This window comes from Sorex fumeus, unplaced genomic scaffold, assembly GCF_029834395.1.
Source record: "Sorex fumeus unplaced genomic scaffold, SorFum_2.1 ptg000047l, whole genome shotgun sequence".
NCBI lineage: Eukaryota > Metazoa > Chordata > Mammalia > Eulipotyphla > Soricidae > Sorex > Sorex fumeus.
In genome coordinates this window covers 57098198-57110833 of record NW_026606104.1, presented here as the reverse complement: position 1 = coordinate 57110833, position 12636 = coordinate 57098198, and the positions used below count along the sequence as shown (strand labels likewise).

At 43.7% G+C, this 12636-nt stretch overlaps 1 protein-coding gene across 4 annotated transcripts in view; it reads right to left on the bottom strand.

The window, feature by feature from the left end:
* Positions 1-3546: 3546 nt before the first annotated feature.
* Positions 3547-12636, bottom strand: part of CCDC30 (coiled-coil domain containing 30) — a 120077-nt gene continuing 110987 nt past the window's right edge. For all 4 annotated transcript variants that reach the window (XM_056122913.1, XM_056122910.1, XM_056122912.1 and 1 more), the window contains 5 exons: positions 12485-12626; positions 10309-10445; positions 7882-7996; positions 4281-4345; positions 3547-3903 (listed from right to left, as the gene is read on the bottom strand). In XM_056122913.1, the coding sequence (XP_055978888.1) occupies positions 3705-3903; positions 4281-4345; positions 7882-7996; positions 10309-10445; positions 12485-12626 (658 nt within the window). In that variant the 3' untranslated portion in view covers positions 3547-3704. The remainder of the gene's footprint in view (positions 3904-4280; positions 4346-7881; positions 7997-10308; positions 10446-12484; positions 12627-12636) is intronic.

Here is a 12636-nt window from a genome sequence, read left to right as displayed (position 1 = left end):
TCCCGTGTTTGGAATAAAATCCGATTCCTTTTATGAAGAGGCTTACGTGGCATTAAACTGGTTGTCTCCTAGCCAGCCTCACCTTGTTATTTCTCACTACACTGTGATATACAATAGTCACTATACACTTTTTTTTTGGTCCTTTTTGGGTCACACCTGGCGATGCACAGGGGTTACTCCTGGATTTGCACTCAGGAATTACTCCTGGTGGTGCTCAGGGGATCATTTGGGATGCTGGGAATCGAACCCTGGTCGGCCACGTGCAAGGGAAACGCCCTACCCGCTGTACTATCGCTCCAGCCCCAACTTACCTGTTCTTTGAGGTCACAGATTCGTAGTCTCTTAGGATCTTTGTATTAGCTATTGTATTATACTATTATAGATATTTTTATTTCGTGGGGGTGTGTGTACACCCAGCAGTGTTCAGGATTTACTCCCGGTTCTGTGCTCAGGGATCACTCCTGGAGGGCTTGGGGGACCATATGGGTTGTCAAGGATCGAACCCAGTCAGCCACACAAAAGGCAAGCATCCTACCACCTGTACTATTGTTCCAGCCCCCCTCTTCTGGATCTTCTAAATTTTGTTTGAGTATACCTGGTGGTACTCAAGGACTACTCCAGGTTCTGTGCTGGAGTGCAGGAGACCATGTGGGGCCAAAGATGGAAGCAGGGCATCATGCATGCAAAGCCTGCACTCAACCTGTTGAGCTATCTCGGGATTTTCCTAAATCTTAATGGGTGTGCAGAGGGATCCAGAAGTTCAGAACTAAGCTCTGCTGCTACTAAGGTGGGAACACCATCCAACCTAATATAGCCCTCTCTGCCCTTCAGATAGGCCATAGTCTACATTCTCCATGTCTTTCACTCATTAAAATTATATGCTATACTCACACTTAACCACCCTGCCACACACATAACCTTCAACCTAATGGTATATTAACTCCTTGAGAGCAGTTTTTGTCTGTCTTCACAGCTGTGGCTACAGTGACCACTACTGACCAGTACTTAGTAGAAACTCAGTGCACAGATAATATGAATTGGGTGAAAGATGGGCTTGGACACGACTTGATGCTCAGAACATATATTTGATAGCTTGTTCATTTTTTATATTCCTTTAGTCATTCTTTCTAGTTTTGGTTATTACATATAAAAATTCAATGTTTTGGGGCCAGAAAGATAAAACAGTGGGCAGGGTGCTTGGTTTGCACGGCAATTGCCTGGGTTCAAAATCGCTGGCATTACATATGGTCCCCTGAGCACCACCAGGAGTGATGCTTGAGCTCAGAGTCAGGAGTAACCCCTGAGAATAGTCAGGTGTGGCTCCAAAACAAAATAGAAAACAAACAAAATATTCAGTGTCTTATGGTTGAGGATGTACTCAGTAGAAGAGCAGATGCTTTTCATGAATAAGGCTCTGGGTTTGATTCTTAGAACCACATCCTCAGTCACTATATCAATATCTCAATCAAGTTGTCTAAACATTTCTAGCTATTTCTCCTCTTGCATAGCAGGTAGGGTCCTTATCTTGCACGTGGCAGTTTCCCCAGCACTCCATATTGTTCCCTGAGCCCCATCAGGAGTGATACCTGAGCTCAGATTCAGGAGTGAGCCATTAGCTCCACTGGGTATGTGCCAAAAAAGGACAAACAAGGAGATGAGGCAAAGGAGGAAAGGAAGCAGCAGCAGTGATAACCCTTGAGTCATACCAACTACTTTTCAGTAAATGTTTAGAATTGATAATCTCCAATATTGAAGTTGTAGAAAAGATAGTTGTGGAAAGACTACTATGAAAAAATAAAATCTAGGGCTAGAGAGATAGCACAGTGGGTAGGGCTCTAACCTGAGACTGATCCCCGGCAGCTGATGTGGCCCCCTGAATATTTTCAGGAGTAATTCCTGTGTGCAGTGCCAGGAGTAACCCCTGAGCATTACTGGCTATGACCCAAAAATTGAAAAAAAAAAAAAACCCAACCACTCCCAAAACCTGTTTCTAAGTGCTAAATGCATAGTTCGTATTTGAAATATGCAACAGGAACGTATTTCCATTTTATGGATCAAGAAATTGATGATTTAAAAGTTTGACTACAGAACAATAGTCGATAAAACCTTTCTCGGCTGTTGGGGAGGAGGGGCAAGGTATTGGGTCACCCCTAGCAGTTCTCAAGGAAAATTCCTGGCTCTATGCTCAGGAATGCCCCTGGAAGTGTTTGGGAGACCATATGCAGTTCGACAGGTAGAAACAGAGATGGCTGCAAGTGCCTTAACCTGTTTACCATTTTCTTTGGCTCACACCTTTTTTTTTTTAAGTGATACAGCAAGCAAACTATATAGCACATACATGTTTTAACCCAATAATGTCAATCTTGTGAATTTGCTGAAATAAATTTAGCTAAGAGTTATACTCACAAGGATTTCACAACAGAATAATATTAAATAGTGAAAAGTTGAAACAATTTAAGTGATAAAGCAAAAGAATTTATAGAACATCAACATATAGAATATCACTTGGCCGTCACGGTCATGGTCCTCCCGTTGTTCATCGATTTGCTCGAGCGGGCCCAGTAACGTCTCCATCATGAGACTTCTTGTTACTATGTTTGGTGTATCGAATACGTCACAGGTAGCTTGCCAGGCTCTGCCGTGCGGGCGAGATACTCTCGGCAGCTGGCCGGGCTCTCTGAGAGGGGTGGAGGAATCGAACTTGGGTTGGCTATCTTGGCTGCGTGCAAGGCAAATGCCCTACCACTGTGCTATCGTAGTAAGAATTATTAGTGCTATTGAAATAAGAGAAAAATGCTTTATGGTATGTTAAATGCAAAGAAACTAGACTATAGAAATAATGCAACCATTAAAATATATGCAATTGAGCGTCTGGAGAGGTAGTACAGCAGGTAAGGTGGTTGCCTTGCATGAGGTCAACCCTGACTATTCCTGGCATCCCCATATGGTCCCTTGAGCCCAACTTCGTGTGGCCCCAAACAAATAAAAGACATACATTTAAATAAGAACCACAAGGACTAACTACAAAATGAAAACAGTTGTGTTTAGATAGAATGAATCTTCTAGGACCCCTCCAACCCCATCCCAAGCCAATGATTGAAGATCTCATGCATACAAGGCATGCACTTAACAAGCTGTGTTTACTAGTTGTGTGGGGTCATATATAATTTTATAATAGATATTCTTTTGGTTTTTGGGACATTACCAGTAGTGCTCAGGCCTTGCTCCTGGCTCTGCACTCAGGGATCACTCCTAGTGGGGCTTGGAGGACCATATATGGGGCTTGGGATTGAACCTAGGTCAACCAACACATGCGAGGCAATTGCCTTACCCATGTATTATCTCTTCTGCCCCAAGGGATTTTTCCTTTTTTAAAGTTTTTGCTTTAACTCAGTTATGCTATTTTTACTTTTAAACATAAGGAAATGCTCATGAGATAAGAAAGTTTGCTGACTAGGCCAAGGCTGTGCTCTTTTGAAGCCCCTAAACTTAAACACTACATTGATTCATAGCAGGCATCTGAGGAGATCAACCAAACTTGAGACATCCATTTTAAGAACTGATTTAATGAGTATAAAAAAATTTTGCAAACTACTGGTCCAGTAGGATCCTGTGGATATTCTTCATGTCTTGTTCCACCTTCTTGCCAAGACTTTAAGTTAGTTGCTCTAATCCGTCTAGATTTAGATATTAGTGATTTTTTTTTATAGCTCTGACTTACTGTCTTGTTCTTGGATGATATTTGTCTCATTCAGAGAAGCCAGGTTAATACAACTAGTCTCGGAATTCTGGGAAGCCAAAAGACCCACACAGGACTTGAGATTTGTCATTGCATCTTCTGGCTTATGATCTTCAGCCTCTTGGAGACGCTCAGCTGATTCTATCAAGCATCTTCCTGAAAAACTAAGAAAGGCCACATGTGAGGACACTTGGTAGCAGGCCGGAATTATAATGAAAAGACAACGATTGGTTAGTTTAGTTCTTTTACAGCTGTCAAAAACAAAGAAAACCACATAAAATTGAACTTGAAGTTATGTGTATTAATTATACTCTACCTTAAGTCAGGATCACGTGCGCATGTGTGTGTGTGTGTGTGTGTGTGTGTGTGTGTGTGTGTGTGTGTGCATGCCAAGTAGCGATAAGGGGAGAATGCACTGAAGGAAGACTCAAATATTAAATATTGAGAAAATTATCTCCATATACCAAGTGTTCTCCTGCTAGCAACTCAGGACTAGTGGGCACCATGGCACTTAGACATAGAGATGATTGTCTTTACTAACCTGGAGTTTGAAAAGGGCAAGGTTCTAGCCAAATGTTCAAGTTCAGGTATATGACCATTTGCTTCCTAGAATGGAAAATAAGATGAATATTAAAAATTGTAATGACTAGTCATTGGCAACGGATGCCTAGAACTTACTAGTTTTCCATTTCTCGGTTAACAATTTGATCCCCTTCTCTTGTACCTGTTCGAGCATGTAAGTAAAGGTTCTTCAAAAAAGACAAGAAGTGACAAAGAGAGGCAGGGATGTGGAACAAAGGGGATGCCTTGTGTACTACTGATGGGAATGTAATCTGGTGCCATCACCATGGAAAATAATACAGGAGGCTCCTCAAGTAGGATACAGCAATGGCACCTCTGTGCACATATCCAAAGGACACAAAATCTCTAGCTCAAGAGATATCTGCACCTTCTGCTCATCACAACACTATTTACCACAGACAGAATACAAAAGCAATGTGTCTATCAATAGATAAATGAATAAGGAATATTAATCAGCTATAAAAATCAAAAGAAAACTCTGTTATTTGTAACAACATATATAGATCTTGGAATTATTCTAACTGAATAATAATTATAGAATTATTCTAACTGAAATAAGAAAGCATGTGTGTGTGAAGAAGAGTACTATATAATCTTAATTTTATGTGAAATGTAAAAATATCAAATTCTAGGCTGGAGAGATAGATCAAAGGACTAAACTGGTGAGAAATTAATATTTGTTGAGTTATTTCTATGTATGTCTGGTACTGTCCTATATTTTTGCCTGTATTATTTAATTCATAGTAGTCATTCAACAAATGTTAATTTATTACCAATTGAACCACTGAAATATTACAAGGATGGATGGAACCTCAGACATGTCTGATCTCAGGGATTCAATATACTGACCTATTTGTAGTATGTGATACTCAATAGCCAAGGATCAAAAGACCTAGGAAAGATAAGCAGGATTTCTGTGACCTGAGAGATGTCATTTAAACTATCTGAATTTTCTCTCCACCTTATATTAAATGAGGTACTGATTTGTAGGATCCTGAAAATTCTAAATTCAAAAATAATTTTGAGGGGAAAGTACAGTGGGTAGGGCATTTGCCTTGCACGCGGCTGACTTAAGTTTGATCCTCAGCATTCCATATGGTCCCCCAAGCACTGCCAGGAGTAATTCCTGAATGCAGAGCCAGGAGTAAATCTTGTGTGACCCAAAAAAGAAAAGAAAAGATCTAGGCTAGATTCCAGAATTCATAAATGTTTTCTGAACAAGAGATTAAATAAGAGTGAGTGACAGATAACCAAGAACAGTTACAGCTTAAGCAAAGATATAAACCATTGAAAATTACGTTAAAATAATTGGGTGACTCCTTTTAAGAAAAAAGTCAAAAGGATTCTTAATTATATATATGTATATATATATCAACTATATACATGGAGAGACTCAGATTCAGTACCTCACTCAACATAGTTCAGATATGAGCTTAAACACCTCAGTTAAGAGAGGTGGGACAGGGGTCTGGGTACTTGCCCTGTGTGTGATCAACTCTGGTTTGATCTTCAGCACCACATATGGCCCACCATCTAGTTCCAGGAGTGATTCCCTGAGAAATGAGTCAGGAGTAAGACCTAAGTTTGTTTTTGTTTTTGGGTCACACCCAGTGGTGCTCAGTGGTTTCTCCTGGCTCTGAACTCAGGAATTCCTCCTGGGGGACCTTATGGAATGTCAGGGATCAAATGCAGGTCAGGCACGTACCTTACCTGCTGTACTATCCTCCAGTTCCCTAACCACAGTTGGGAATGGCCTAAAAAGGAATAAAAACTTGTAATATTTTAAAAAAATAGAGCTTAACTACTAGTTCAGTACTCAGGGGTCACTCTTGCCAGTGCTCAGGGGACCATATAGATGCTGGGGATCAAACATGTGTTGGCTTTGTGCAAAGCAAGGTACTACTCGCTGTATTATCTCTCCATCACCCTCCCCAATATTTTTTTTCTTTTGGGGTCACACCCAGCGATGCACAAGGGTTACTCCTGGCTCATGCACTCAGGAATTACACCTGATGGTGCTTGAGGGAACCATATGAGGTGCTGGGAATCGAACCCGGGTTGGCAAGGCAAATGCCCTACCCACTGTGCTCCAGCCCAACCCTCCCCAATTTTAAAAAATAAAGCAAAAGCTCAGTTAAAATAAATATTGGAGGGAGAAATGGGAAGGTCAGTTAGGGAAGTCAGTAAGTAAGGCAAAGTAAAACAAAAGCATGTGGACTTTTGTTGATATTTTACTTTTGACATTATTTTCAAGATGTGAAGCAGAAAAAAACCTAGAAATAATAATTTCTCTTGTGAGCAAACAAGAGATGCAGGGCTTGGGGCCAGAGAGACAGTACAGTGAGTAGGGTGTTTGCCTTGCATACTGGTGACCCAGATTCAATTCTCACATCCCATATGGTTCCCTCAAGAACCATTAGAGGTGGATCCTGAGTGTGGAACCAAGAGTAACCCCTGAGCACTGCTGGATGTGGCAAAATAAATACATACATAAATAAATAAAAGACTGCAAGTCATATCTTCATAACAATAATATTTATTAAGTAGGATTTGCTATAAGTGTTCTGGAAGAAATATCTAGCAAGGGATGAGATAAGCCAGGGAAGAGAGTGAGAAATCTCTCCTTGATTCAGGATGCAGTTCTGCTTCCCGAAGTCCCTCTTGTTGACTAACTTAGCTACTAGACTTTGGACAATGTCTGAACCTACACTATTAGTAACAGCTTTCTAGAACTGGCTACTTTCCGCTTATATTTGAGGAACTTAATTACTTTTCACTGACTCATTTGTTATTCTTGGCTTGACTCCTTGTTAATCCAGCCTAATTTTACTTTCTCTCTCTCTCTCTTTCTCTTTTTCTCTCTCTCTCCGTCTCTCTCTCTCTTTATCTCTCTGGTTTGTGGTTTGTTTGGCCCATATCCCGCGATGCTCAGGGCTTACTCCTGGCTCTGCACTCAGTCATCACTCCTGGCAGGCTCAGGGGACCTTATGAGATGCGGGGGATCAAAACCAGGTCGGCCGTGTGCAAGGCAACCACACTACCTGCTGTACTATCCCTTCGCCTTCTCACTTTTCCCTGAGCCTTTGGTTTCCTTATCTCTCGGATGGGTCTGGAAGAATACACACAAAACAGTGTTGTCGAGAGTGAGATGTACTTGTGGAAACATTTACTATCCATTTGTTTGAAAGGATTTGTGGAGTATCTCCCCCCAACTGCAGTGACATAAGAGGGAGGATCCTTGTCTTTCAGGATGTCACTGAGTTGAGATAGTGAAGTCAAAAGGCAACGGCAATGCCATGTGCTAAGGAAGAAGTTACGAGTCATTCAGAACTTTCTCTATGGTCCCAGAGGAGGAGAAGGAGGTGTAACGGAAGTTGACCAAGCAAAGGCGAAGCTGGCCCCAAGTAGCCTTGTCTGCTGCCCGGTACGCAGCCTGTGTGTTCTTTCTCAGACCCCGCCATGGGGCCACATGCAGACTCCAGAAAAGAAGAAAGCGAGAACACATCCCTCTTAGCACCCCCAACTTCCAGCGAAGGCCCCAGCCCAGCGCCCACGCTTACCTCTCCCGTGCGGATCTGCATGCTCCGCAGAATGCGCTCCAAGAGACCCACCTGCTGGGTGAGCCGCAGACTGTTCTCTTGCAGCTGTTTATTTTCCTTATCCAGGAAGAATACTCTACAAACGGCACAAATCAGAGGCTTAACTACCCATTTCTTGATCGCCACTAAGACCCATGTCCCATTTCCCACTAGCTCTGGGTTTAAATTTTTTTATTTTATTTATTTATTTTTTTTATTAGTGAAACACTATGAGGTACAGTTGTCACGATCACGATCGTCCTGTTGTTGGTCGATTGCCTCGAGCAGGCCCCAGTAACGTCTCCTTAATCCTATCCCTGAGATTTTTAAAAAAGTGCCATATTCAAGGCTCTTTCAGGGTTACGAGAATGAGACCCATCATTGTTACTGGTATTTGGCATATTGGGTATGCCACGGGGAGTTTGCCGGACTCTGCCATGTGGGCAGGTCACATTCGGTAGCCTGCCATGTTGTCCAAAGTAAGGATGAGACAATAAGATGTCGCGGCCGCGCACTTCCGGGAGCTGGGTTTTATAGTCTCTGGTACAGTTGTAGGCTTACAAATTTTTGTGCTTGGATTTCAATTATACAATGACCAAATATCTGAGTTTAAATTTTAGAACCAACTATTTTTTTTTTCTTTCTGGATCACACCCGGCGATGCACAAGGGTTACTCCTGGCTCTGCACTCAGGAATCACTCCTGGCGGTGCTCAGTGGACCATATGGGATGCTGGGAATCGAACCTGGGTCGGCTGCGTGCAAGGCAAACGCCCTACCCGCTGTGCTATCTCTCCAGCCCCTAGAACCAACTTTGGCAGAGTAATTCTTATCTTCTTCCAAGACCAAATAAAACAGAGTAAGTCTCTAACCTGCCTGTAGCCATGAAGTACCAACTGAGAGCAGAACTATATTATATACAAGAGGATGAAAGGCACAATTCCAGCCCTTGGAAACTTAAGGTGAGCTAGGACCCCACGGGGTGGGACTGAACAGGGCACTCTGCGTATTGGAGTTTTGCAGTCTGCACCTCATTCCAATTTAATACAGATAATCCACAAAGCAGGGGCGGCCAGGGTTTAGGACAACGCTGAAGAAAGGCCGGGCCTGGTATGGAGCAGACACAGACACATGGCTGCAAGCAAGCAAGCAAGCAAGGGGATCGGGGGCGTCTTTGTGCTCGGAGCAGCAGGAAAGAGGACCCTCCTCTTCCAGGTGGCCACTAAGGTTCACGCTCTGCCCAGCCCCTGTTGAGGCTGAGTCCCCTTCCCTCTCCAGGCTAAAATATTGTGTCCTTAGGGGCCAGGTGTGAATGGATTTAGTGACTAGAGAGCTCAGAGCAGAGTTCAGCTGCTGTGGTGTTAACAAAATGCTAATCTGAGTCCTTACCAACGCTGGGGACACTGTTAAAATCAACCCACAGTCTTTGCTCAGATTTTGGGCTCTGAGAACACTTCTGATTGTAATCAAAGTTTTGTACCAAGGAGAGAAGACTTGGCCTGGAGGGTAGAAGTGTTTGGTAGCAGCAGAGCTGGTTGGCAGGAGGGCACTGCCAGTCATGCCTGGATTAGCAGTTTGGTATTCAAACCAGTGGCACAGTGCGACTCAGCTGGCTAGCGTGGGGGCCACCAGGTTTCGGGGCTACCAGAGCTAGCTACCTCCAGTATCAGAGGGACATATGGTGCTGGGGGTCAGGCCCGTGACTGCGCATGCTCCAACTCTTTGAGCAACCTGCCTGGGCATATTTCATGCCAGAGCATGAGAATTCTTAGCTGCTTGGGCATATTTCTAGTTATGAATTACTGCATTGGTGTGTTGTGGATTTCTTGAATTTGAGTCACTAATATGACCCCGATTCTCTCTTGCCTTACCACAGGTAAAAGGTAAAGGCCCTCCCGTTGATCGTCGATTTGCTCGAGCGGGCCCAGTAACGTCTCCATTGGAGACTTTGTTGTTACTGTGTCTGGCATATCGAATACTCTCGGTAACTTGCCGGGCTCTCCGAGAGGGGCGGAGGAATCGAACTCGGGTTGGCCGTGTTGGCCGCTTGTAAGGCGAACGCCCTACCCGCTGTGCTATCGCTCCAGCCCACAGGTATCAAATAAAAAAAAAATCAGTATCAAACCAAGGTAAAGATAAGCACAGTGGATCTTCAGGGCGTCAGAGACTGTGGGAAACTGTGGGAAACCTGCAGGGCCAACTTCCCTGCTCCAACCCCCCCCCCCCCCCCACACACACACACACACAAATGCAGGTTACTCTCTGTAATTTCACTTCTGCCATGTGCATGAGTTGCCAAACCTGGCAGACAGGAGAGCAACAATTGAGACAGGCAGCACATTTGGAGGACAGTCTTTTGTTGAGGCAGAAACAGCCTCTTTGTGGAGCTCTTTGGCAGTACCATACCTACCTGCTCTGGACAGATGTGATTACCCACTTGTTACTGTGGATCAATTCTTCCTTCTCTGTGAGTTGCTCTAGAAGTTTCTCATTTTCGAGGAGCAGAGTATTATTTTGGGAAGTGACATGGTCCTGGAATGCCTTCTCCTAGGAGTGAACCAGATCCCTGAATTACTACAATAAGATAAAGAACTACAAGTCCAAGAGCATTTGCCCGTTTCTAAGTTTTCATTTCATTTCCTCTTCTGCTCTCTGGTCCTCATAATCTGTTTTCCTGTTTGTTGACATTGTCAGTTGGACACTATTCATTTCATTGTTTTTATAGCATGTATTTTTTTGGGGGGGGTGTTTCTTTTGGTTAACATTTCTTTTTTGGGGACCACACCCGGTGGTGCTCGGGGATTACTCCTGGCTGTGCTGAGGGATCACTTCTGACAGTTCTCAGGGGAACATATGTGGTGCCAAGAATTTGACCCAGGTCGGCTGTGTGTAAGGCAAATGTCCTACCCCATGTATTGTTTCTTAAACTCCTATTTTGGTTAGTGCTTAAAATTACCTGAGCGTCCAACTTCCAACAAGATACTATTCCTTTTCCACAGGCATCAAAATACCAATCAATGAACCCAAACATATTAAGTGCCTTATTGAAAATTTTGTCTCTATTTTTCCTCTTCTTTATAATCTTGGTCTTTGGTGGAGGGAGTTTGGTGCTCTGAGCAATCCCAAGCACAGAGCTGGGGGCAGCTACCAAATACTGCTTGGTTGTGACCCCTCCAAACAAAACAAGGTACTAATCAAGATCATTCAGGGGCAGGAGCAATAGCACAGCAGGTAAGTGCTTGCTTTGCAGGTGGCCAATATGGGTTTGGTCCTGGCATCCCCAATGGTTCCATGAGCCTGCAAGGAGTAAGTCCTGAGCATTTCCAGATGTGGTACCCCTCAAGATATATTATATATGTCTGTATGTATTTCAGAAAAGACTATCTACTAATTAATCTGTTTGCTTATTTTGGTCATAGCTGGCAGTGATGGTGGGTCACTCCTGGCAGTGCTCAGAGGACCATAGATAGAGTTCCAGGGATCAAACCAGGTCTGGCCACATGCAAGGCAAGTGCATTACCCCCTGTACTACACTCTTTGCTCTCCACACCTTAGTCCATTCATTATTAGAGAACTATGGGATTATAGATGTTCTGTATCAAACAATTCCATATTTTATTTTTGAGTCATAGCTGGCAGTGCTCAGGTGCTCTCCCAGCTCCATGGATAGGGGCTGCTCCAGTGTTGCTCAGGGGAGCATGCAGTACTGGAGAACGAACCCGGGCATCCCACATGCAAACCTGGCACTCCAGCCCACTGGGCTCTCTCTTGAATCCCCATTCCAGATGTTAAGGTCCTTCATTCCAGACCCTCCACTGACTAATAGTAATCTTTTGTGCTTGTATATAAATATACTTAAAATTAGGATTGAGAGTGGAAGCAACCATTGCATGAATAGTATACTCTGCATTTCTAAATGGTCAGAAAGGAGGTAGCTAGCCCGGACTTGGAGGTAGATGGGGGGTGGGGGAGAGGGCGAATCAGCAATGGGGAAGAAGCCCTCTGCTTCTGGAGGCCTGTTAGCCACCACCACTACTTTCTCTGCAACCTTCCCAGGTTGTTTCCTACTTGAGAGTCTAACCTGGATCACAGCCTTTTCAAACTAGTGACAAAATAGACAGACACTGAAAAATCCAAGCGACTGGCTTCTGTTACCTCAGCTTAGGTAGGTTCTTGTTGTTGTCTGCTTTGTGGCCACACCTGGTCGTGCTCAAGGCTTAGTCCTGGATTTGTACTCAGGGAAATGATTTCTGACCAGAGATCAAATCTAGGTTAGATGCATGCAACGCAAGGGCCCTGCCCACTGTCCTATTTCTCTAGCCCCAGGTACTTATTTTCCTTGAAGGCGAAACACTGACCTTGAATTGTCAGTGCTGATATGTCAGTATTTTTGGTGTCGATATTAGTTATTACCACTGTGAGTCACAGATTTCCATCCAGGGTTGGAAGGATGATTCACACTGAAAGGAGGTGGGGAACAGAAATGGGCGATGAAGAGATTTTGAGGAAGTGTGACACCCAGAGGTTCATTCCATGCCTGAATATGGCTGCACAGGTGAGCTCATCGCCATTTTTTTTTCTCTCACCTTTCCATACTGTTGTCGTAGGGCAGCAACTTCGTTTTCCAGTAGCTTAATCCTCTCATCTCGTTGTTCTACTTCCTGAGCCCAACGATCCTTGACTCTGCGAAGCTTGGCTTTTTGGTGGTGATGTTTCTCGTTATAGTTTCTAGGAAGGT